Source organism: Dicentrarchus labrax, unplaced genomic scaffold (assembly GCF_905237075.1).
Source record: "Dicentrarchus labrax unplaced genomic scaffold, dlabrax2021, whole genome shotgun sequence".
NCBI lineage: Eukaryota > Metazoa > Chordata > Actinopteri > Moronidae > Dicentrarchus > Dicentrarchus labrax.
The window spans coordinates 33,405,008-33,431,818 of record NW_026136704.1 but is presented as its reverse complement, the minus strand read 5'-3'; the positions used below and the strand labels follow the sequence as shown (position 1 = coordinate 33,431,818).

Genomic DNA, 26,811 nt, shown 5'->3' with positions numbered 1-26,811 from the left:
AACATTTTATATAAACAACATAAAACAACATAAAACAAGGAAATTACACAATTCTATTTATTTTATAAGACAGGGAAATTAGTAAGCACATTAAAAAAGGATGCAAAAATAAAATAAACGACCTTGTTAAAGTTTAGTTTTAGTTTTTAAAGTTTACCATTTTGATAATATTGGAAAGAAAGTTAAATTACAATGAAATTATTAGAGATAATTCAACTTAATTCATTCCACATATTACAGCAGCTCAACATACAACACATCAGAATAAATACACCAAAAATAAAAATAAGAGTTATTTATTTAATTTCATTTATGAATTATTATTAATCATTGATTATTTTCATTACTATACATTATTGCAACATTTTTTATCCTTAAATAAAAACTCGTTTAAATATATATTTATTAATTTAAATTAGTAAGCTTAGAATCAATAAATCAAACGTAAATGCAAAAAATAAGATCAATAAATAAATTTGATTGATTCATAATAACGGTCGCTAACTGCCTTTTATTTTGAAGACTGAATGCTTCCGGTCAGTCTGTCGCTAGCTCGCGTCAGCTTAACGCAGCTAAATGACGTATGTGGTAGCTCCCGGTATAAACCCGGGTCGTCCGGTGTCCTCCGGTAATGACCCGCTTTAAGGCCTCCCGGGTCGGATAAACCGAGCTGTCCGGGGTCCGAACGAACAGCACCGACTCACTCCGCTCGGGGTTAACGGGACTTTTTGCCGCCAGAAACAGATAACGGCCACTGGGCCGCCGGAGGTTCGATCCCGCGGCGGCTCGGACCGCCGCTTTCTGTGGATGTTACCGGAACCAGAAGCACCATGGAGTTTCTCTGGAGCCTCTCCCGGTGCTCAGACACGGTGAGGTAACGGGACAGTACACACACACACTTACACAGCGACCTGTTGCCGGTTACCGGTACCGGTACCGCGGAGAGGATGAGCGGAGCCGCCGCGCCGCTGCTGCTGCTGCTGCTCAGCGGCCGTGCTGTGTTCACTGCCGCCAGGACCCTGAACGCACCGCCGGACCGAGCGGTTCTGGCTGCGGACGGACTGACGGACGGGACCGACGGCCGGACCGCCACCGGGACAGGTAACGTTAACGGACTGACGGTAGATGACATCATTGTGAACTAATCATCAAAGTACGGAAGTTTTTTAAATTAATTTTATTATTAAATAATAATATCCAGTATAATCGATATTAAATCTATAATCATTGATTGATCTGCTCCTGCTGGAGGAGGTGACACATAAAGTGTGTGTGACCTTTGACCCCATTGAATGCTTGGCTCCTTGCCATGGTAACTGACTAATCTGATTATTTCAATAATTTAAAATAATAAACATTTTCAGGATTTAGAAACCAGTTTAAAGCCTTTATATAAATTATAATATATAATATATAATATAATAATATAATATATAATAATATAATATATAATAATATATATAATAATATAATATATAATATAATAATAATATATAATAATATATAATATATATATAATAATATAATATATAATAATATATATAATAATATAATATATAATATAATATATAATAATATAATATATAATATATAATAATATAATATATAATAATAATATATAATAATATAATATATAATATATAATATATAATTTTTAATATAATATATAATAATAATATATAATAATTTAATATATAATAATAAAATATAATAATATAATATAATAATATAATAATATAATATATAATATTATATAATATATAATAATATAATATATAATAGTATATATAATAATATAATATATAATATAATATATAATATAACATAATATAATATATAATATAATATATAATATAATAATATATAAAATAATATAATATATAATATAATAATATAATATAATAATATAATATAATATAGAATATAATATAATATAATAATAACTAACTACAGGCCGTTAGCTACACACTCAGTTAGCTCTAATGTTAGCATACAGACGTATCGCTCCCAGTTCACCCAGTTTGTGTCCTCAGGTGTGGACCGGCGCCGGCGCCCCCTGCTGGAGAAAACCCGTCCGTTCTTCTTGGTGGACGGAAAGAGGAGGAGCCTCACTGAAGCTCTGCAGGTCAGAACCTCCAACAGGTCAAAGGTCACTGGGATAAAAGCTGTTGGTTACTGGTTTATTATTGGTTTATTACTGGTTTATAACTGGTTTATTACTGGTTTATTAATGATTTATAACTGGTTTATAACTGGTTTATTACTGTTTATTACTGGTTTATAACTGGTGTATTACTGTTTATAACTGTTATTACTGGTTGTTATTGGTGTATTATAGTTTATAACTGGTTTATTAATGGGTTTTTTAATGGTTTATCACTGGTTTATAACTGGTGTATAACTGGTTTATAACTGTTGGTGGTGAGTTTTTATTACTGGTCTCTAACTGGTGTCAGTGGTCTGAGCTCAATCTGGTTTGTTTGTTCACTGGATGTTTGGGACGGGTGGGAGTTGACTGTTGGACCTTGTCGCCGATGGTACAGGAAGTGGTGCTCGGGCAGTTTCTAACATTGTACGTGACAACGAGGAGTAATGGAGGACGGCGAGCAGAGCGGTCGGACGGAGGTCACAGAATCAGAATTAGTTTGGTTCGTAGTTCACAGTCTACGATCACTGCGGTAGAGAGAGCAGTTTATATTTTACAACTTCAATCATATTTCTGTTATGAGTAAAGTACCAAAGTACCTGAACCCAACTGGACCCAACTGGACCCAACTGAACCCAACTGGACCCAACTGAACCCAACTGGACCCAACTGGACCCAACTGGACCCAACAGGACCCAGCAGGAACCAACTGAACCCAACTGGACCCAACTGGACCCAACTGGACCCAACAGGACCCAACTGGACCCAGCAGGACCCAACTGAACCAAACAGGACCCAACTGAACCCAACTGGACCCAACAGGACCCAGCAGGAACCAACTGAACCCAACTGAACCCAACTGAACCCAACTGGACCCTACAGGACCCAACAGGACCCAACTGAACCAAACAGGACCCAACTGAACCCAACTGGACCCAACAGGACCCAGCAGGACCCAACTGGACCCAACTGGACCCAACTGAACCCAACTGGACCCAACTGGACCCTACAGGACCCAACAGGACCCAACTGGACCCAACTGAACCCAACTGGACCCAACTGGACCCAACAGGACCCAGCAGGACCCAACTGGACCCAACTGGACCCAACTGGACCCAGCAGGACCCTGATGTGGACAGCAGCTGGCAGCGAGGACCGTCAGACGGAGGCAGTCAGTCGTGTGTTTCTGTGGAACGAGACAGAGAGAGGAAGTTGGAGCGTTGACAGTTTTCACCAGGAGCTTCCTGCAGGAACTCTGGGGGGGGGGTACTTCCTGTGCAGCTGACAGAAGCTCTGAGATCATTTCCTGTCCGCACACACACACCCTGACTCCACCCAGCCAGCCGGAGGAAACGAGGACAGCGGTGATGTAGAGCAGCCAGGGACCGACTGTGTTAGCTGCCATGCTAACGAGATGCTCAGATCTCGTTGACGCTAACGTTAGCTTTCTGAGCGTCTTCTGTTGGTTGCCAGGGTGATCAGACTCTGGGAAACTGAGTTGATTCGCTGCGTCTCCTGTAGTCTAACGAGGAGCTGTTTGTTTTCGGGGCATTGCGGCCGTGAAGCCAGATAACTGAAAGATATAGTGGGTGTGTTGAACTAAATAAAGCTAAATCAAACACTGACGGAGACAAGATGATGTTTATCCTCAGATTGTGTCACATCTGGAGGAAGCAGCAGTAACAAACTCTCTTCCTCTTTTTCTAACTCTTCTCTTCCTCTGTTGTGGTCTACGGCTCTGAGCCTCGCCCAGCGTCAGACATGACCTCACCGTACAGAGAGAGAGAGCAACATGTAGTGGAGGAGGAGGGAGAGAGAGGGTGTTAACAGATGGTGAAAGTGGGCGAGAGACAGAGAGAGAGGTGTGAGGAAAACACAGAGAGAGAGAGAGAGAGAGAGCTACTTCCTGTCTGTAATCTTTAAGTCTCTAATGTGACTGGTCAGCAACAGGAGGCCAAACACTAATTAAACAAACAGGAGTTATTAAGAACATTGTGTTTAATTAGGAAAGTCAGTTATTAGAAAAGAAGTCCAATTAACTGATAATCAGTAATCAATACTCCCATTATTAAAGCATCAATCAACCTGATCAGCCTTCAGCAGTTAGCTAGTGTTTCTGTAGTGGAGACTAAACGTTAACAATGATCCATATCAGCAGTTTGAATCCAACTAAAAGCTCCCTGCACCAAACTCCCTTTAAGAAATATCACATTTTAACAATTCCTAACGTGTTCGTAACAACACGTAACTCTAGAAACACGAGCTAAAGGCCGTCATATGTCCACAGTCTGACTGTCAATACAGGATCAATATCATCCATAAAGATACAGTGTATACTGATCAATATCATCCATAAAGATACAGTGTATACTGATCAATATCATCCATAAAGATACAGTGTATACTGATCAATATCATCCATAAAGATACAGTGTACACTGATCAATATCATCCATAAAGATACAGTGTATACTGATCAATATCATCCATAAAGACACAGTGTATACTGATCAATAATCCATACAGATACAGTGTATACTGATCAATAATCCATAAAGATACAGTGTATACTGATCAATATCATCCATAAAGATACAGTGTATACTGATCAATAATCAATAAAGATACAGTGTATACTGATCAATAATCCATAAAGATACAGTGTATTCTGGTGATCAATGATATAAATACATAATACAGACAGAATTGATTAAAAATATCTCAATAAACTTATGTAATAATCATTATTGATCTGACAGTTATAATTAATCAATGATTCATCTGGTCGATAGAAGGTCAGAAAATATAAGAAAACCCCCTCCAGCTTCAGTTGGACCCACCCAGCTGACCTCAACATGACTCAGCTGTCGCCGTCCCCCCACCCATCCTGCTGCACAATGGTTCGACCTGCCCCAGGACAAAGTACAGAGGGTGGAGCAAACCAACAGCCCCCAGAGGGGAACTCCTTCAAAGGAACAGTCCACCCTGAATATATATAATATATATATAATATCAAACACTGAACACAAACAGACACACTAATACACAGTTAATACACATTGATTGATTATTGATTATCAGTTTTAGCTGCAGTGTAAGTCAGAAACTTTCTCCGTTGTTCATGAGGCATGAACTGTTTGCTCATAAACTTTGTCTTGAACTGTTAAAATCTTTCATATGTTTGAAGTTTGTGTGTGAAAGAAACGTGGAGGATGTTTAAAGGAAGCACACACACACACACACACACACCCTGACTTCCTGCCGAGTGGCGAGGAGAAAGCGAGGAGGCGTTGGACAGGAAGGGTCTCCTCCTTCAAAGAGCAGCTCCATTAACGGGCAGGAAGCTCTGATTGGAGAAAGGATGCACTCAGAAAGAGGAAGGGAATAAAAACCGGGTTCGGACTGCAGAGGTGTGGACGGAGATCCTGATTTCCTGGATCATTGAGGTCCCGCTGACCCACAAAGACACAAAGACCCGGTCCACATGGAGCTCCTCAGGGCCTCAGAAAGACTTTAGCTGCCACATTAAATGTATGAAAGCCTCAAATATGGTAACAAGAGTCGAAGAGACGTTTGCAGACACAACTTTTGAATCAACACATTTATTCACATAAAAAACCGCTAGCACAGCTTCCCAGGCAGGTGTCAGTCAGACGGAAACTCCCAACAACAAACTAGCAGATTCCCAATACTTCCAGTCTGAAGCCACATTGTTACCATCCACTGTTTAGATCTTGGTGCTTTTTAACTCTAGATTTGAACCGGATGAAGGATTTTAGTCATCGGACGTCTGGATCTTAAGTTATCAGAGAAACAAGCTGAGCTAACGTTAGCAGCAGCTCGGCTCGCAGCCCCTCCGGGACGTCCTTTGTCTGTCCAACAGCGTGGGAGAAGCAGTGATTGTTAAGGTGGAACTGCTTTATTCAGTGTGTTTAAGGTGGAACTGCTTTATTCAGTGTGTTTAAGGTGGAACTGCTTTATTCAGTGGGTTTTAATCAGCGGGTCTGTTTGTGTTGGAGAGGAGGAGACCTCTGTGGATAATCGGTAGAAACCTCCTGAACCATGAACACTGAAGGAATCCTGTTTGTTTAAAACTGAACACACAGACAGAAAACACACATTGATATCTCTGCCATGTTTGTACGGTAGCCTCGAACGGACAAAACAACTAAATCCTCCACACTGGTCCGATTACTACGACGGTTTTTTTTGGGGGGAAATTACGAGAATAAACATTTTTTATGTTTCATCTTGTAACATTACGACTTTATTCTCGTAATTTCCCCCCCCCAAAAAAAATTATCTTAGTCTGGCCCTGACAGTCGTAGATTACTCACATATTCAATTATTAGTTCTGTGTGTTTCCAGGACGGTCACCCCGACCGGCTGCAGTGTGGACTGGAGGTCGCCGGACGACTCTTCCTGCTGGACCTGGAGAAGAACCAGTGAGTCTGATTCCCAGTGTGACATTGAACGCAACAGGAATATAAAGTGTGTGATGTGACGTGTTTGTCTCTCTCTCCGCAGCGACCTGCTGCCCAAACCGCCCAACGTCTTCTACTACCTGCCCAACGGCACCGGGGTGTCCGTGCGAGCCGACCCTGTGGTGAGTCAGTGAACGCACCGCCGCCTGTGTCTGCTTCCAGCTGTGACAGATGTTTGAACAGATGTGTGTTTGTGTGCAGACTCACTGTTATTACCACGGCAGCGTTCGAGGCTTCCCTCAGTCCAGAGTGGCTCTGAGCACCTGCTCCGGACTGCGGTCAGTACAACACCCTCTGATCAATGTTATTGATTTATTTATTGATCATTCTGTCATCAAATATTCATCATTTAAAACTTTTGGTCAGTTTTTATACGGAAGCTGTTTCCTTATGATAATTACCGTAAAACTTCTAATAATAGCCCTGAACTCACTGAACTCCCCCTGCCTTTATTGGGGACAGGCCTCTATTTGGGACAGGCCTTTATTTGGGACAGGCCTTTAATTCCTTTAGCACAAAACTAAACTAAACTAAACTCTAACTTCTGCTTCTCTTGAGTTTTGTTCAGCAAATTTGACAACTAACATGATGATTATCATGCTTCAGAGGTTTTTTTCCGTCTCTCTTGTTTACCGTGTTACCGGTAATTGAGAATGAATTAACTTTATACTTTGGTGTCTATAGTTTTCGTAAAATATAGTGAACGATTGAATTGTGGAGAATCTAACTGATCTAATGATGTTCATTATGTACATACTGACAGAAGTTTAAACATTTATATTTGTGTAGGAGATTGAAACGACTTAAAACTCGCTCAAGCAGGCGACCCGGTGGATTTTAAGAGGTTTTATACATCAAGATAATTTCTATAAAATCCAGACCAGGCCTCTATTGGAGACGTTTATTTGGCAAAACGTGTTGCCACACCAGGCTTTTAAAAGAGACCTGCGTCTATTAGGGACACTGCTTTTATTGGAAGTTTCACGGTACATTTCTAATTTAGTTTTTCATCTTTAAAAAACAGAATAATAATTTGTACGGTAGCTCAGCTGGTAGAGCGTCTGTAGTCCTTACTGCCGCGGCTCGGGTTCAATTCCAACCTGCGTATGTATGTAGATACTTTAAATCGCCTTGAATCGTGATACATATCAGCTTTAATCTGCATCATTGAACAAGGAGGAATAAAAGGGGAGACCTACCGATAGATGATATGACTGTGAGCGAGTGCTGTCCTGTATGTCACTCCTGGAAATAGATTTCTTATAAAGACTGTGAACCCTGAAGACAACAGTCCAACGTCAGTGAATCTGTCAGAGAAGAAGAATATTAAGTCTGTCTGATTGTTAAAAATACAGAAGAACTCATCTCTGATCAATATTCACAGGAATGAATCAAATCTCTGGTTTCCACCAACTTCCTGTGTTCATTCAGTAGAATATAAAACATACAGGAGATACAGCGAGTTTACTGAAGGTTAATGAATCAAACTGCATTATAATGTGCTGTATATATATCTGTGGTAATAATCACAGTGTGCTGTTTCTACTGTACCACTGGGTTTTAAATGATGTGTTTCTGAAAGGATTTGTTGTGTCGAGTCGTTCTTGTGACGTATTCAAAGTGAGAGAAAAACATTTTCATCTCCAACAACAGTCGAAGGAACATAAATCTGTTAAACCTAAAAACCTCCAATCCGGTTGCTCCAGGATTTACTGTGTTTCAGGTCTTTGTGTTTGTGGGTCGACCTCAGCAGAAAACAGCGTTCCTCCGCAGGTTAAACCTGATCCGGATCAGTGCAAGTGACCTCTGACCTCCTGCAGCGCGGAGTGTGACCTGCAGCAGGAGGATCAGTGGGTTCGTTTATCAGCTCACGTGATCAGAACCAGGTCCAGTTTGTGGGGTTCAGAGCGGGGACACAGAGACCTCTGTCCACAGGATTATCAACGTGTTTATTCATCAGGTCGGATTAATGAGAGCGTATCCAATGAGAACACACACTTTAGTTCAGCTTTGTTCTCCGGACTATAAATAAAAACTGTGTGTGATTAATGACCTTGTTTAACGAGCTTTAGTTTGGTTCTGTCTTCAGTGAATATGTGTGTCACTGCATTATGATAGTTATTATAGTAATCTTTACATGAATAATCAAACACATGGTTACTGAGGAGTAACAATAACCTTACTACTCACTCACATATTTTATGGATATTTTATTTTATATTATAAACTGAACAATGAACACAAACAGTGAACTCAGTAACTAAAGGAAGTTTGTGTAAAACCAGAGATTTGGATGAATTCTGAGCAGATTATTTCCTGTTAAGGGAACTTTTATTATTATTCTCTGTATTATGTATATGTTTATCATTTCAATCATAAAATGATCAACAATCATACGGACGTATTAGGCTTCAGATTCACTGTTTTCTTCTCATTGTTCTATTAGACACTTTAATTTTCTTTAAGAAAGTGAACCAAGTTCAGAGATTTGGCGACCCCTAGTGGGGGTTGGGAACCACTGACCTCCACCTTCAGGTGTTAGTGACCAATTAACAGCTTGTTAAAGTGCCTCTTCATGAAGGCTGTAGCTGTGCGGTTATTATCTAAAACTAGATGATGATCTGCTGGTTAGGACTTGGGACCTGGTTTAGGACTCGGGACCTGGTTTAGGACTCGGGACCTGGTTTAGGACTCGGGACCTGGTTTAGGACTCGGGACCTGGTTTAGGACTCGGGACATGGTTTAGGACTCAGGACCTGGTTTAGGACTCAGGACCTGGTCACCTCTGGCTGAGTGATATCCTGTTTCTTCATGCAGCGGCGTCATCGCCATCAACTCCACCCTGAGCTTTGAGCTGCAGCCTCAGGAGGACGACCGCCACCCTGGGGGGGAGGAGGAGGGCGGGGCAGGAGGGGGGAGTGGAGGAGACGGGAGCGGAGGGAGCGGAGGAGGAGGAGGAGGAAGAGGAGATGAAGAAGGAGGAGTTCACCTGCTGTTCTCCACCAGCCCTCTGGAGGGTGACAGTGCTGGAGGCTGCGGGGTCTCTCACACCGCCGTCCCCCCGATCCACAGCACCGCGCACACACACAGGGTAAGACAGAACAGGTCTCCATAGCAACAGGAGCTGAGGCTCATGGGTACTGTAGTACTTCCTGCTGATTCTGTTGACCTCTGACCTCTGTTTGCTGCAGAAGAAGAGGGACATCCTGTCGGAGACCAAGTACATCGAACTGGTGCTTGTGGCCGATCACCAGGAGGTCAGTGTGTTTCCTTTATTGATTAACCTGCTGATTGGTTTCTTAGTGTCACACTGAGAAGATAAGAAAACAAAATGAACTCTTCTTTGCTAAAACCTGGTGCCTACGTTACCCACAATGCACCTGGACTGCTGACAGATTGTGTTCAGTGTTAATTTGAGTCGATCTACATGAAATGATTATTATATAAAAATAAAGTTTGAAACCTTCCTGCAGTAATGTCTGTCTGACACCAGGTGGCAGCACTAAATTAAAGAGTCTCTGTGTAATTTAATGTTTTTCAGTTTCTGAACTACCAGAAGAACAATAAGACCATCATCTACCGCATGCTGGACGTGGCCAACCAGGTGGACTGGGTGAGAGCCGCAACCTCTGACCTCCCTGCCACAGTGAGCCACTTTAAATCTGCCGTAGAAGAAGAACCGAGCCGCTTCTCTTCTGTCTGTTTCAGTTCTACCGTCCTCTGAACGTTCGGGTCGCACTGACCGGTCTGGAGATCTGGAGCGACCGTGATAAGATCCAGGTGGAGAAGAGTCCCACCGACACCCTCAACAACTTTCTTGAGTGGAGAACCAGAGAGCTGCTGCCACGCCTTCGCCACGACAACGCCCAGCTCGTCATGTAGGAGCCGCGGCGGCGTGTAACTCAGTAACAGCTTGTGATTGTGATCCGCCGCCATCGTCACGGGTTCGTTTTGATTTCACAGGGGCGGCTCGTTCGACGGCACCACGGTGGGGATGGCGTCTCAGTCGTCCATGTGCTCCAGAGACCGGTCGGGTGGCGTCAACGTGGTGAGTCTTTATTTCTAAAGGAGCTGTGTGGAGGTTGTAGCGCCATCTAGTGGTAAAGTGGCAGATTGCAACTAACTGAATACACCTGGGAATGAGAGCGGGCTGTGAGGTGTGCGGGAGAAACTACAGTGGCTGTGAACTGCCCCCAACTACATCCAGAGTTTGGTTTGTCCCTTCTGGGCCACTGTAGGAACATGGCGGACTCCGCCAGAAGAGGATCCGCTCCCTCTGTAGATAAAAACGTCTCATTGTAAGGTAACAAACACACAATGGTTCTTATTATCAGCTGATTAAACACTCATGAAACATAACTATGGATATTATATTACAGTAATGTTACACTGGAGCTTTAACTGGTTGTTTAAGACAAAAACATTTTTTTGGATTCAATAAGAAGGAAGGAAAGTCAGACAGCAGTAACAGGACAGATCTTAACTCTCACCTGGTGACACCTCGCATGTGTGGATGCTAACACAGCTAGCACAAGCAAGAACACGCAGATATTAAAAAAAATTATTTCCAGCCAGCTGAGCTCCAACTGGTTGAGACAGACGACCACCCACCTAGAGCTGAAGGATCTGTCCTAGGTTTCTGCCTTTTAACAGGCAGTGTTTCCTTGCCCTTGTCTCCAAGGTCTTGCTCATGGTGGTACTGTTGGGTCTCTGTAAATAATGTTTTAAAGAGTTCAGTCTAGACCTGCTCTATTTGAAAAGTGTCCTGAGATAACTTCTGTTATGAATTGGTCCGATACAAATAAAACTGAATTAATCACTGCAGGAAGTTTGTCTTCTGGAAAAACAACAAACACATAAAACAAAAATAAATAAATAAAATACATTCCTGGTATTTTATAAAATATGTGATTAGCAGCTTATTTTAATGTAGAATGGAATTAAACAAATGTTAAGAACTGTATCAGAGTGCATCGTATTGAATTGTTCCATATTACCATGTATTGATCGTATCGTAGCCCACGTATCTGGATACATATCGGACCTTATGAATACTATATTCAATCTCTGACAACAGATCCTGCTCACTGTTACACACTGGACCTTTGAGTCTATCTGACAGGAAGTGAGCCAGTCTGAAACCTGTCTCTCTCTCTCTCTCTCTCTCTCTCTCTCTCTCTCAGGACCACCTGGTCAGCGTGTTGGGCGTGGCCTCCACTGTTGCTCATGAGCTCGGTCACAACCTGGGGATGAGTCACGACACCGCCGAGCGCCGCTGCTCCTGTCAGAACGAAGCGCGGCTTGGAGGATGCATCATGGAGCCCTCCACCGGGTCGGTACCAGAACATTATAATGATATTATATAATGACAGTAAAGGTAACCTGGTTGCAGCCGAGTCCTCGGATCGGTTCACTGCTAGAAGACGTAAAAGTACTCAGATAAGACAAGATAAACCTTTGCTGATCCTCAGCAGGGAAATCCGGTTGCAGCAGAAATAACTTTAAGTTTAGAAAGTAAAAGAAAGAAATAATAGAAGTTTTACAAAGCTAGAATAATAAATCAAATATAAAAATATAAAGAAGGAACATTATAGTATGATATAAAGGAGATGAAGAGTGAGATCTAATGTAGTGATATAGTACAAAGTGGACCAAGTACGGAAGCCCTGGAAAGGCAAGTGAGTGTTTTATTCTTCTTTTTTAATTTTTGTTTTACATTTTTTTAATCCTTAAAAGTAAGTGATTTTTTTCTCATGATAATTTTTTTTAATTTAATTTTTATTTAATATATAAAAGTATAAATAAGTTTACATTTTCCCACCTTGATATTTAAATATATATTTATGATAATAAATATTTATTAAAATTATTTTTTTTTTCTTATGAAAATGAAAAAAATATATACATTTGAAATATTTGTTTCACCTGGTTTTACAGGCATATAAAATAAAAACATGATCATCACAAATAATATTTCCCTCCAGGGCTTCCGTACAGGCAGTTCAGTGATTTAATTGAGATGGAGACACAACGGCTTACGGGAGAGTGAGGCATGCAAAGGTCAGAACCAGAAGGCAGTCGACAGGAAGGAAATAAATCCAATAAGGAGCAGGCAGGACTCCAAAGTCCAGAAACAGAAACAGGCTCCAGATACAGGTCTACAGGTAAACTCCTGAACAGAATCAGGCTCCAGATACAGGTCTACAGGTAAACTCCTGAACAGAATCAGGCTCCACATACAGGTCTACAGGTAAACTCCTGAACAGAAACAGGCTCCAGATACAGGTCTACAGGTAAACTCCTGAACAGAATCAGGCTCCACATACAGGTCTACAGGTAAACTCCTGAACAGAATCAGGCTCCAGATACAGGTCTACAGGTAAACTCCTGAACAGAATCAGGCTCCAGATACAGGTCTACAGGTAAACTCCTGAACAGAAACAGGCTCCAGATACAGGTCTACAGGTAAACTCCTGAACAGAATCAGGCTCCAGATACAGGTCTACAGGTAAACTCCTGAACAGAAACAGGCTCCAGATACAGGTCTACAGGTAAACTCCTGAACAGAATCAGGCTCCAGATACAGGTCTACAGGTAAACTCCTGAACAGAATCAGGCTCCAGATACAGGTCTACAGGTAAACTCCTGAACAGAAACAGGCTCCAGATACAGGTCTACAGGTAAACTCCTGAACAGAATCATCCTAGTTGATTCGTCGTTTCTGTTATTAATTTAATAATTTAATTCTCTATACTCTAACAGAAAGCGGTAATGATTCTGAGTGTGTCAGAACAACCAGCAAGGAGATTGAACATTTACAATGTTGTAGATACGGGGCATAGGTCAGTGCTTTATATAGAGGCCAAACTTTTCTTCTTCTTTTGGCACCAAAAATGCATATGAAGATAAAGCCAAACTAACTCCCAACTTCACTAAAACAAATCCTGGCTGACTGATTGATACGATGAATGATGGATAATGTTAACAGTTACTGACTACTCTCCCCCGCTCTGGTTCTGTGGCTCATTCGGGCCCCACTCCCTGGCAGTATTCCCCGCTGGGTTCCTCTGCTGCTACGCTAGTAATGTGTAAACTCCCTCTGTCCTTCCGGCTCTTAGGACTGCTAACTAGCTAATAACAGCTCGTACAGTTAGCATATGCAGCCAGAGAGTGATGATGGAAGTAGTTGAGGATTCCCTCTCGTCTCCGTTGAGAGCTGCACATGCTCAGTACTGATCAGGTGAAGAGTTTACAAGCGAGCGTTTCGATGATCCTGGAAACAGCCGGTGGCGTTAGAGGTTTTAAGAGCGAGGCAGATAAAACTGTCCACCTGTGACCTTTGACCCTCAGGTTCATGCCGGGTCAGCAGTTCAGCAGCTGCAGCGCTGCAGATCTGTCCGTCAGCCTGCTGCACGGCGGCGGGATGTGTCTGTTCAACGTACCGCAGCCGGACCGCCTGCTGGGGGGACCTCGCTGTGGAAACCTGTACGTGGAGAAAGGAGAGGAGTGTGACTGCGGCCTGCTGGAGGTACTCACCTGTCTGTCTGCCTACCTGTACACCTGTCTGTCTGTTATTTCAGGCATTAGTAGAATGAAATAATCTTTAAGGTCACATGTCTACGAGCTGTTCTGCTGATGTGCTGCTGTGCTCTGATTGGTCAGGAGTGTGAGGACCCCTGCTGTAACGCCTCCACCTGTCAGCTGGTTCCTGGAGCTCAGTGCTCCTCTGACGGCATCTGCTGCCACGACTGCAAGGTCAGAGGTCAGACACACAGGTAATGTTCATGTTTCTGTCGGACTCTGTCTGAATGTCTCCCTCCCTCCTCAGTTGCGGGCGGCGGGTTCAGTGTGTCGTGAGCCGCTCGGAGAGTGCGACCTCCCCGAGTTCTGCACCGGCTCCTCCGCTTACTGCCCGCCCAACGTCTTCCTGCAGAACGGAGAGCCCTGCGAGGACGGAGCGTCCTTCTGCTACGGAGGAGTCTGCGCCAGCATGCACACCCAGTGCCAGATGCTGTGGGGACCCAGTAAGACACCAGTTCATACTGAACCAACACAAGCAGTCGCACCAGAACACCAACCAGTGGCACTACGGCCCACCAGACTCCACTGATAAAACCAGTTATTTTACAGATAATCCTAAACACACAAAACTCCCAGAAAAACATCTTTTTTACAAGGACATCAAATAAAATCTGAGTTTCTATTTTCAAAACAAAAGCACAAAACAGGTTGTAAATAAGTCATGAAAGGCTAATTTTATTTTATACTTCACTCTAACTGCACCACCAGGGGGCAGTTAACAGCAGGGATCACCCCACACATCCACAGTCTGTACAGATCATCCATATACAGACTGAAGACTGTCTGTCTCTGTGTCTCCCTGCCTGTCTCCCTGCCTGTCTCACTGTCTGTCTCACTGTCTCTCTCTTCAGACGCCACCAGTGCTCCAGCTGTCTGTTTCTCTTCAGTCAACAAACAGGGAAACAAATATGGAAACTGTGGTCAGCAGACCAACGGATCCTACATCCCCTGTGGAAACTCGTGAGTATACAGTCAGTCAACAGTCAGTCAACAGTCAACAGTCAGTAAACAGTCAGTACACAGTCAGTACACAGTCAGTAAACAGTCAGTAAACAGTCAGTAAACAGTCAGTACACAGTCAACAGTCAGTACACAGTCAGTACACAGTCAGTAAACAGTCAGTCAACAGTCAGTACACAGTCAACAGTCAGTCAACAGTCAGTACACAGTCAGTACACAGTCAGTAAACAGTCAACAGTCAGTCAACAGTCAGTACACAGTCAACAGTCAGTCAACAGTCAGTACACAGTCAACAGTCAGTCAACAGTCAGTACACAGTCAGTAAACAGTCAGTTAACAGTCAGTACACAGTCAACAGTCAGTACACAGTCAACAGTCAGTCAACAGTCAGTCAACAGTCAGTACACAGTCAACAGTCAGTCAACAGTCAGTACACAGTCAACAGTCAGTACACAGTCAGTCAACAGTCAGTACACAGTCAACAGTCAGTCAACAGTCAGTACACAGTCAGTACACAGTTAGTAAACAGTCAGTACACAGTCAACAGTCAGTCAACAGTCAGTACACAGTCAGTAAACAGTCAGTCAACAGTCAGTACACAGTCAACAGTAAGTACACAGTCAGTACACAGTCAACAGTCAGTCAACAGTCAGTACACAGTCAGTAAACAGTCAGTAAACAGTCAGTCAACAGTCAGTACACAGTCAACAGTCAGTACACAGTCAGTAAACAGTCAGTTAACAGTCAGTACACAGTTAACAGTCAGTACACAGTCAGTCAACAGTCAGTACACAGTCAACAGTCAGTCAACAGTCAGTACACAGTCAACAGTCAGTCAACAGTCAGTAAACAGTCAGTACACAGTCAGTACACAGTCAGTAAACAGTCAGTACACAGTCAACAGTCAGTCAACAGTCAGTAAACAGTCAGTAAACAGTCAGTACACAGTCAACAGTCAGTAAACAGTCAGTCAACAGTCAGTAAACAGTCAGTACACAGTCAACAGTCAGTCAACACTCAGTACACAGTCAACAGTCAGTCAACAGTCAGTACACAGTCAGTTAACAGTCAGTCAACAGTCAGTACACAGTCAGTCAACAGTCAGTACACAGTCAGTACACAGTCAACAGTCAGTACACAGTCAGTCAACAGTCAGTACACAGTCAGTAGACAGTCAGTAAACAGTCAGTAAACAGTCAGTACACAGTCAACAGTCAGTACACAGTCAGTCAACAGTCAGTAAACAGTCAGTATACAGTCAGTACACAGTCAGTAAAGAGATTATTGTATCTTTTTGTATAAATCCTGGTGATGGGAATCGAGAACTGGTTCTTCTTCAGAACCGGTGCCCAGTGAATAGATTCCTTGGAACCGTTAGCGCGTCCGCTTAACGATTCCGCTCGTTGCAAACACAGCGAACATGGCGTCGAGGCAGAAGCGCTCTAAAGTTCGGTTATATTTACGAAAAAAGAAATAGTTTTAAGTTTCCATTTGGTCAAAGGGGGAACTACCTCCAATATGCAGAAACATTTGGCCACACAGCATCAATTCATTTGCAGGACTGTCGCGTGTTTGATACCCTACTACCTAGAGACAGCGGAGCTAACAGGACGCCATCTGTTATTAATGCCGAAGGTCACTTTAAATGACATCATCATTTTTCTGCACAAAAATTATTATACTTATTGGCTAAAAATAAGTAATTTCATTGGTTACATTTTCGTGTCCTGACCTATCACATGGCTAATTTAAATATTCTAATGAGCCATGTGTTGATTAGCCAACAGGAGCTCACCACAGTTGCTAAGTTACCACCAGGCTGTCAATCAAGCTCTCAGTGACAGAGAACGTTAGCCTTTATCCATCCAGATAAAAACATTAAGAACAGTTTCTGTATGATGTTTATTAGACCTGTGTAATCTGAAGGGCACGTTGTCATGAGCTGTATCTTGTATATTTATTATTAGCTATGTGTATGTGTATGCACCTTTATGTAATCTGCTGGAAAAACATTAACATTTAAAACCGGATCATACCAAACAAATATCTGCTTGTGTGTCCCTGTGTATGTAAAGTGTCCTCCTTTTGGATGTGAAGGAAATGGCCACCCTATTTCACTCTGTGTTTTTAGTTTTTATGGCACATAATGGAAGTTGGGCTTAAAAAGCCAAACCTTTATTTTTTGTCTGAACCAATTAATGTGAAAATTAACAATTTCCTAATCCTAAAGCACTCTTGATAATCTTTTGAGGCACACTCTAGCGTGCCATTGCATACTGGTTGAGAAACACTGCCCGAGGCTATGGCTCACCTACTGTTAGGTTTGTTCTGATGTTGCTGCACATTGTTTGTGTATAGTCTGTGCTGTGTCCTCTGATCAGATATTAAAGCCAGTTAATACAAACACATTTGTACTTATTCCCTCACCCAATGAGAATCGATAAGGAATCGGAATCATTAAATTCTTATCAATTCCCATCCCTAGTAAATCCTGTGATGTCACTCGCATGTGCTGAAAGCTGTCCCACTGTAATGACATCACTTCCTGTTGCAGTGACGTGTACTGCGGTAGGATCCAGTGTCAGGGAGGGAGGGAGCGCCCCCTGCTGGGCACCAACGCAGAGATCCTCACCACCACGGTCCGCTTCAACCACAGCGACCTGGTCTGCAGAGGGACCTTCTTCCACCTGGGGGACGATGTGTCAGACCCCGCCACCGTGGCCCAGGGCACCGCCTGCGGCCCCGGCAAGGTCAGCGAGCGCCCCCCGCAGGCCGACGGAGAGAACACACAACAGTTCTCATGAATAAAATCCAATATAAAAACAGAGTGTGGAGTTAAACCACAACCTGAGCTGAGTCTGATCATCCAGATCCTGTAAACATTCTGTTTTATCAACAGTTAAAGATTAAAGATATGTTTTGTGTTTCAGGCCTGTTTGAACCAGAAGTGTCAGGACATGTCGGTGTTCGGCGTGGAGGACTGCCGCAGGAAGTGTAACGGTCACGGGGTGAGCGGAGGGCGACTTTATTAGTATGATCGTTGCTGCTGTTGCAGCAGTGTGGGCTTTCTGACGGGCTGTGTTTGTGTTCCAGGTGTGTAACAGTAACAAGAACTGTCACTGTGAGGTGGGCTGGGCTCCTCCCGACTGCAGGTACTCCGGTCACGGAGGCAGCGTGGACAGCGGACCGGCCAAAACCACTCGAGGTACCGCACACCGACAAACGCTGCCGCCTCCGTCCATCCTCTGTGTGACGCTGGTTAATCCCCCCCCCCTCTCTGTTCAGAGTCCGACCCGGTCCGAGTGGCTCTGCTCGTCATCTTCCTCTTCATCGTGCCTGTCGTCCTCCTCTTCCTCGCTCTGCGCTTCCCTCGTTTCCGTCTCCTCTGTGTGGGACCCAACAGCCCGTTTCACAAAACCCGACAGCACAACCGGTAACTCTGTGTGTGTGTGTGTGTGTGTGTGTGTGTGTGTGTGTGTGTGTGTGTGTGTGAGTGTGTGAGTGTGTGTGTGTGTGTGTGTGTGTGTGTGAGTGTGTGTGTGTGTGTGTGTGTGTGTGTGTGTGTGTGTGTGTGTGTGTGTGTGTGTGTCTGTGTGTGAGTGTGTCTGTGTGTGAGTGTGTGTGTGTGTGTGTGTGTGTGTGTGTGTGTGTGTGTGTGTGTGTGTGTGTGTGTGTGTGTGTGTGTGTGTGAGTGTGTGTGTGTGTGTGTGTGTGTGTGTGTGTGTGTGAGAGTGTGTGTGAGTGTGTGTGTGTGAGTGTGTGTGTGTGTGTGTGTGTGTGTGTGTGTGTGTGTGAGTGTGTGTGTGTGTGTGTGTGTGTGTGTGTGTGAGTGTGTGAGTGTGTGTGTGTGTGTGTGAGTGTGTGTGAGTGTGTGTGTGTGTGTGTGTGTGTGTGTGTGTGTGTGTGTGTGTGTGTGTGTGTGTGTGTGTGTGAGTGTGTGTGAGTGTGTGTGTGTGTGTGTGTGTGTGAGTGTGTGTGAGTGTGTGTGTGTGTGTGTGAGTGTGTGTGAGTGTGTGTGTGTGTGTGTGAGTGTGTGTGAGTGTGTGTGTGTGTGTGTGTGTGTGTGTGTGTGTGTGTGTGTGTGTGTGTGTGTGTGTGAGTGTCTGTGTGTGTGTGTGTGTGTGTGTGTGAGTGTCTGTGTGTGTGTCTGTGTGTCTGTGTGTGAGTCTGTGTGTGTGTGTGTGTGTGTGTGTGTGTGTGTGTGTGTGTGTGTGTGTGTGTGTGTGAGTGTGTGTGTGTGTGTGTGTGTGTGTGTGAGTGTGTGTGAGTGTGTGTGTGTGTGTGTGTGTGTGTGTGTGTGTGTGTGTGTGTGTGTGTGTGTGTGTGTGTGTGAGTGTGTGTGTGTGTGTGTGTGTGTGTGTGTGTGTGTGAGTGTGTGTGTGTGTGTGTGTGTGTGTGTGTGAGTGTGTGTGTGTGTGTGTGAGTGTGTGTGTGTGTGTGTGTGTGTGTGTGTGTGTGTGTGTGTGTGTGTGTGTGAGTGTCTGTGTGTGTGTGTGTGTGTGTGTGTGTGTGTGTGTGTGTGTGTGTGTGTGTGTGTGTGTGTGTGTGTGTGTGTGTGTGTGTGTGTGTGTGTGTGTGTGTGTGTGTGTCTGTGTGTGTGTCTGTGTGTCTGTGTGTGTGTGTGTGTGTGTGTGTGTGTGTGTGTGTGTGTGTGTGTGTGTGTGTGTGTGTGTGTGTGTGTGTGTGTGTGTGTGTGTGTGTGTGTGTGTGTGTGTGTGTGAGTGTCTGTGTGTGTGTGTGTGTGTGTGTGTGTGTGTGTGTGTGTGTGTGTGTGTGTGTGTGTGTGTGTGTGTGTGTGTGTGTGTGTGTGTGTGTCTTTGTGTGTGTGTGTGTGATAAAGCCTTTATTAATGTTTAATAACATATTACAGCGTGTAATAACGGATATAGCATTAACCGTAGCATTAGCGACAGTTTATAAAGTTGTTGACATAATATATTTAATATTAATAATAACTAATGAATAAATATTTATATTTTTAAGATGTTAAAACTTCATTAAATGTGTTAATAATCCATTTATTAGCTGTTGATGCTAATTAAAGCTAACTGTGGACTCATGTTAAACTCCAGTCTGATTCTGGTGTGTTTTCTTACCCACAATGCAGTGTGACTCACTGTGAGATGCTGGGTTTGGAGTTTCACCCCGCCCACGTCTCCAGGTACTGCTGGTACTGCTGGTCCTGGTCTGTAGTCGGTCCCTGTAGAGTCCTCTCAGATCGGACCTGCAGAGGTGGTCTACGTCCTAAAGCTGCACTGATTCAGTTGAACTCAGAGATCCGGAGTTACAGCCGCTCACTCGTATACGTCGGATTAATGATCAGCAGCAGATCAATACGTTGGAGCTGCATTTTAAAACCTCAGTGTTCAGACGTAATGCTTCTTCACATTTCATTTTGTATGGGGGGGGGTAATAATATCAATCATTGCAATATATTATTCCCAATTCAATATTGATTCATTAAATCCTCTGAATCGATCCAAGCCTCTGGCCAGTGGGGGCGCGGTCAGCAACACCTGTGTGTGATTTGCGTTGTACGGACGGAGGCCGCACTCGACCACACAACAACAACAACAACAACAACAACAACATGGCAACCGAAGCAGGTAGCAGCAGTGTTAAACCAGCGCCTTCAACTTTAACAGCAGACGTTTGGAGTCATTTTATATTCCAGAGTAAACCTGGAACACAGGAAACAGACCAAAGTAAGGTAGTGTGTAAGCTCTGCAGCAACCCGCGGATAAACCTGTGGATTCAAAACAGATCCACAGATCCTTCCTTCGCAAACTGTCGGTTTCTAAACGCCAAACTGAACGGTTCTGAAGCAGAACTTTGGTACCGAACGGTTCTGAAGCAGAACTCTGGTACTGAACGGTTCTGAAGCAGAACCCTGGTACCGAACGGTTCTGAAGCAGAACCCTGGTACTGAACGGTTTCTGGGTTCACAGTGGGGCTCTGTTGGCAAATTATAAATAAAGTCACTGATTGGAGGATTCTGGGTAATGAAGTCCTTGAAGCGGTGCAGCTTTATGTCTTTATTAGTCTGTGATGTTTTTAATAGGAAGATAAAGTTCTCACTGCCCCCCCCCCCTTCATTCCACTCACCATTCCAAAACAGGTTTTTCCCACTGCAGCACAGACCCTGAACTCCTCACGTTGTCCCTCCTGTGACTGTGTACATTTGTTAGTCATCGTTTAATATTGTGTTGTTTAAAATGTTTATTATTAATAATCTCCTGAAACTGAACAACCTGATGACAGTAAACCAAAGAGGATTTCAGCTGATTGATTATAGATTATTGATTTTCACTCATCAGTGTTTTTATTTGTCAGAACGCCGGTGATGGAGCGAGTGGACGGCAGGAACGGAGAGCAGGTCCGACCTCTGAGATACCACCTGAACCCACCGACTGACATCCCACTGACCCCGCCCCACAAAGAGGTAACCATAGCAACCACACCTCCCAAAAGACTCCAACAGGCCTGATAGATATGTTATTACAGACAGTGAACTCACCACAGACACTGTCCCACTGTTATTACAGACAGTGAACTCACCACAGACACTGTCCCACTGTTATTACAGACAGTGAACTCACCACAGACTCTGTCCCACTGTTATTACAGACAGTGAACTCACCACAGACACTGTCCCACTGTTATTACAGACAGTGAACTCACCACAGATACTGCACTATCCCACTGTTATTACAGACAGTGAACTCACCACAGACACTGCACTGTCCCACTGTTATTACAGACGGTGAACTCAACACAGACACTGTCCTACTGTTATTACAGACAGTGAACTCACCACAGACACTGTCCCACTGTTATTACAGACAGTGAACTCACCACAGACACTGTCCCACTGTTATTACAGACAGTGAACTCACCACAGACACTGCACTATCCCACTGTTATTACAGACAGTGAACTCACCACAGACACTGCACTGTCCCACTGTTATTACAGACAGTGAACTCACCACAGACACTGTCCCACTGTTATTACAGACAGTGAACTCACCACAGACACTGTCCCACTGTTATTACAGACAGTGAACTCACCACAGACACTGTCCCACTGTTATTACAGACAGTGAACTCACCACAGACACTGTCCTACTGTTATTACAGACAGTGAACTCACCACAGACTCTGTCCCGCTGTTATTACAGACAGTGAACTCACCACAGACACTGTCCCGCTGTTATTACAGACAGTGAACTCACCACAGACTCTGTCCCACTGTTATTACAGACAGTGAACTCACCACAGACACTGTCCCACTGTTATTACAGACAGTGAACTCACCACAGACACTGCACTGTCCCGCTGTTATTACAGACAGTGAACTCACCACAGACACTGCCTCACTGTTATTACAGACAGTGAACTCACCACAGATACTGCACTATCCCACTGTTATTACAGACAGTGAACTCACCAAAGACACTGTCCTACTGTTATTACAGACAGTGAACTCACCACAGACACTGTCCTACTGTTATTACAGACAGTGAACTCACCACAGACACTGTCCCACTGTTATTACAGACAGTGAACTCACCACAGACTCTGTCCCACTCTTATTACAGACAGTGAACTCACCGTTGATTTAAGCTGTTTTTCTGGTTAAATTGTCAGAAATCTTAATGGAGTTTTGAATGGGATTTAAAGTGGAAGCATGATGCTGTTTTCTCTCTTTCTCCACTTTCCTGCTGCAACATTGTAATTTCCCCATTGTGGGACAAATAAAGGAATATCTTATCTTATGTTGAATTGGGTGAACTGATGAATCATCGAGCGCAGTGTCTTTCAACGTGGATTCACTGTGAACGCAGGAAGTGCCACGATATCACAGCTGCTTCCTGTTAGCTCACATTAACACACTGCTTGTTTGACCTTTGACCTCTGGTAGATGCTCCTCTCTCGTGCACATATCAGCTGTCACTCTGCTTCTGCTTCCTGTTTTCTCTCCTATCAGGTTCATGACAGACCTGCTCCTCCCACTAAGCCACTCCCCCCTGACCCCGCCCTAAAACCCCCACCGCAGGTAACCTCAGCTGACCTCACCTGGAGGCGCTAACGTCTGTGTTCATGTGTCGCTGCTGCTAACTGACTGGTGTCTGTCTCGTCGTTGTCGTGACAACAGTGTGTCGTTCTGGAATGAAAATATAATATTTATTGATGTGATCTGATTTTACAGTGTTTTACTGATAGAATAACTGTTTGTATGGAGGATAGTTTGAGGAATAATTTAGATATAATTTAACCCTTCAAGATCACAACACAACATATTGTTTCTCTCCTGAACAATGTCTGCCCCAACTCTACTAAACATAGATTTCTTTGTATTTTTATATAAAATCCAATCATTACGTCAGCATTACGTCAGCATGAACTAACTGATATCAACCAATAATATTCTGATATTCCCCCGTCAATCAATCTGCAACTGTTAGCGACACAGAGCTCACTGATTACTGTACAAACACAACTTTATTAACACTGTACAAACACACAACTTTATTAACACTGTACAAACACACAACTTTATCAAACAGCACTCTGCTTTCTGTTTCATGTGGACTTTAAGAGGATAGGTGAGTGGGGCATTACGTTGTTTATGGATAAACAGGCCTCGTGGCTCTTTGTCCATCCATAATCCAGTAAATAACTTCTTACGGCTGAATCTGAAATATCTGAAACCGTTAACTCACCTTCTAAATGCTGGAAATCTTTAAGTCTCAATATTAATATTAAATAAAAGATAATAGAAGAAGAAACTTTAAACACTGACCTGCTGCTCCTCTGACTTTTATTTCTGCTGCTTCAATCTGTCAAACAGCGACCAGCACCCCCCACCAAGCCTCTACCCCCCAACCCCCCCAACCAGGTACAGTCACCGCTACCTGTAGTGTGTACTGTCTGTCCTGTGTCTGTCTGCAGTACCTGTAGAGACTGTGATTGATGTTCAGCTGTTACAGGCTGCAGCTCCACCTGCTGGTTGGAGGAGCAAAGAATGCTCAGGGCCCACTCGCACCAGAAAGTAATCGAATGTTCAGACCCAACAACAGTCATTGCGTCACTAAATACTGTCTGACTGTGGCTTCAATCTCATTGGTTCCTACTGGTGACTTTCAAAACAAATATGTAGTTTCGTGTTTAAAACAGCTGCTAACTGATCTTTATCAAACAGCAGGAAATAGTGCATTTGTTGGGGACTACTTTCAGCTGCGGATTGATTAAATCTGCTGATTATTTAGGGTATAGTGAAAGTTTTGTCCTATTTCAAATTGTTAAAAGTGGAAATAATCATCAGGTAATATTTTTATATGCAGATGATTATTTTTACAATTATGACCAAGGTGATCCAAGACTGTCATCACTTCTAGAAGAATTTGGTCGATTTTGGGCCCTTCCACTCTAAGAGACAACAAAAAACAAAAGGTCCTTGTATGTTATTCAGGGCTCCAGACTAACTTTGTTCATTGGTTGCACTGGTGCGCCTAACTTTTTTTTTTTTTTAGGTGCACTAGCATAAAATGTAGGTGCACCTACATTTTTCATTGCATCGCCTTTAACGCCGTAAGGTCACCTTTTTATCGCTCTCCATAACTTTTATATAATATGAATGATTTTTAAACAAGAATAAGGTGTAGAGAAATGCTTGTCTTTATTTGCAGCACAATTATATATAAAAAGAAAAATAAAGTGTTTAAAGTGCTTCACTGAGCTGAATAAAACATTTCAAATTAAAACACTAAGCAAAATAAAACATTTCCAAATAAAAGTTTCGATACGAAACGTTGTTGACCCGCTCACGAATGCACTATTTCTGGCCATATTCTGACCGCACTCCTGACAGTACAGGCAGTGCATTGCGTTACGTCCTTTGCTGAACCTCAGCCAGGGAAATTGTTTCAGCCAGTCCTGTCTGAAGGAATATATTTTGACCTTTTTAATTTGGGTCTCGGAGCCGGGCTCTATCCCAGACTCGGTTCCTCTGCTTACGAGTCTGATGCTGTCGCCGAAGGACCGGGGCTCGGCAATTTTTAAACACACACAATTTAGCGCGGTGAACAGGACCACAGCCAATCAGAGGCAAAGACCCGCCCGAGCTCTGTCTCTTATTGGTTTAGAACCCGATATGATCCTACCATGAGTGTGTGAGTTCGCTCACAGGAGAACACAGAGAGATGATGCGCTTGCGAATTAAATTTATGTTTTCACCCGGGCAGCGTCAGGTATACCAGTGCGACCTAGAAAAATTATTAGTCGCACTCTTAAAAATGTTGGTCGCATTCTGGAGCCCTGTTATTTGAGGGCATTTCTGTCATGTCATCTTCCTACTCGGAGATAGTTTGAGGGCGTTGCACCAACTTGCCATCTCGATTCTTTAGTGATTTTTGAAATTGTTAAATTATCCAGTCAAGCTACTTAGCTTAGATGAGGGAAGCAATCAAACAGAAGTGAAGCACAAAAACAGGAGCCGCTACCTGGGTTAGGGTGGACTGCAGGACATAGCAGCAGATCGAGGTTATTAAAACTGGTGACACACAGCTAATACGGTAGCTAGTCTGTTAGCAATGTGCGGACGGCTTGCAGATTATTGGTGTCGAAATTCGAGTTGAGGTCTACGTGAGAGCGCTGCATGTTCACCTCCACTGATCGCACTCATTACATTAAAATGAACAGGTTTTAATTCTGGTGTGACCGAGCCTTAACAGCATGATCTCCCTCAGTGTTCTGTTTCTGACTGCATGCGTCACTGATCAACGTATTTAAAATTTAACTTCTGAATTATTTTGGCCATCCATATTTAATTAATCAGAGTAAAACGCTGTCTCGTCTTTCTGGTCTCTGAAGCTTCTCTCTTCCTCCTCACTAACCTTCCAGCTGCTGGTGAGCCGACCAGCTCCACCCAACAAGCCACTCCCCCCTGACCCCGTCACACCTGGACAGGTACACCACACCTGGTGGCTGTTAGCATGTAGCTTGCATGTGCTTAGCATGTAGAAAGAACGTGATGTGACAGCGAATGAAGTGAGGAGAAGGTGATGTAATTCTGCCTGATTGATGGTTCCTGATTGGGCGATCAGTCACTAAGTGTTGGGGAGATATGGTTTGATGTAGAGCTTTGATTCTTCAAGCTTCTGTGTCTCGAACTCGCACAGAATTTGTTCGGGTTCGATTAAAGCTTTGGTTTGATGGGAGACAATCTGTGGATTAATTTAATCGTTGACAACTGGTCAATTAATCGACTACCGGTAATCATTGCAGCACTGGTTAACACTGACGTAGGAAAAACATCTTTCTGTTCATTCATATTTTTTTCATTTTTCTCTCTTCAGGTCCCGGTTTCATCCAAACCGGTGGTTCCAATAAAGCCCCGCATTGTGGCCCCGCCGCCCCCCCCCCACATCCCCCCTCACCCCGCCTACCCCCCCAGCACCAAACCAACACAACACAGAGCCGTCGCACCTGCAGCCGGTCCCAACAGGTAGAATGAAGGGTTTCTTACAGTCTTTTGTGTTTTCCTCTCATCTTCAAAGGGCTGATTCAAGGTTAGTTAATCAATTATATCTTCAGCAAATTATGACATAAAGGGTTTAAATGATCAGATTATTATGGG

The 26,811-nt window shown here is 43.5% G+C and overlaps 1 protein-coding gene and 1 long non-coding RNA gene across 12 annotated transcripts in view; both read left to right on the top strand.

The window, feature by feature from the left end:
• Nucleotides 1–575: 575 nt before the first annotated feature.
• The window catches only part of adam15 (ADAM metallopeptidase domain 15), a 29,923-nt gene continuing 3,687 nt past the window's right edge, over nt 576–26,811 (top strand). The window contains exons 1-25 of one of the 8 annotated variants that reach the window (XM_051399300.1): nt 576–1,101; nt 2,034–2,125; nt 6,515–6,591; nt 6,674–6,752; nt 6,832–6,908; nt 9,448–9,721; nt 9,825–9,887; nt 10,172–10,243; nt 10,339–10,508; nt 10,594–10,678; nt 11,814–11,962; nt 13,981–14,158; nt 14,293–14,385; nt 14,459–14,654; nt 15,063–15,171; nt 17,726–17,921; nt 18,102–18,179; nt 18,265–18,376; nt 18,457–18,604; nt 20,279–20,332; nt 21,505–21,613; nt 23,161–23,229; nt 24,025–24,072; nt 26,076–26,141; nt 26,531–26,679. In XM_051399300.1, coding sequence (XP_051255260.1) covers nt 948–1,101; nt 2,034–2,125; nt 6,515–6,591; nt 6,674–6,752; nt 6,832–6,908; nt 9,448–9,721; nt 9,825–9,887; nt 10,172–10,243; nt 10,339–10,508; nt 10,594–10,678; nt 11,814–11,962; nt 13,981–14,158; nt 14,293–14,385; nt 14,459–14,654; nt 15,063–15,171; nt 17,726–17,921; nt 18,102–18,179; nt 18,265–18,376; nt 18,457–18,604; nt 20,279–20,332; nt 21,505–21,613; nt 23,161–23,229; nt 24,025–24,072; nt 26,076–26,141; nt 26,531–26,679 — 2,897 coding nt within the window. In that variant the 5' untranslated portion in view covers nt 576–947. Of the gene's footprint in view, nt 1,102–2,033; nt 2,126–6,514; nt 6,592–6,673; nt 6,753–6,831; nt 6,909–9,447; nt 9,722–9,821; nt 9,888–10,171; nt 10,244–10,338; nt 10,509–10,593; nt 10,679–11,813; nt 11,963–13,980; nt 14,159–14,292; nt 14,386–14,458; nt 14,655–15,062; nt 15,172–17,725; nt 17,922–18,101; nt 18,180–18,264; nt 18,377–18,456; nt 18,605–20,278; nt 20,333–21,504; nt 21,614–23,160; nt 23,230–24,024; nt 24,073–26,075; nt 26,142–26,530; nt 26,680–26,811 lie in introns of all 8 variants that reach the window. The other 7 variants (XM_051399299.1, XM_051399302.1, XM_051399301.1 and 4 more) reach the window with 7 other exon arrangements.
• LOC127363000 (uncharacterized) lies at nt 12,630–13,974 on the top strand. Of its 4 annotated transcripts, XR_007884633.1 has the most exons (4): nt 12,630–12,880; nt 12,924–13,095; nt 13,139–13,181; nt 13,268–13,974. It is a non-coding gene; the product is annotated as an uncharacterized LOC127363000 (long non-coding RNA). The 4 variants fall into 4 exon arrangements; XR_007884632.1 differs by having other exon boundaries at nt 12,924–13,181; XR_007884631.1 differs by having other exon boundaries at nt 12,924–13,052; nt 13,096–13,297.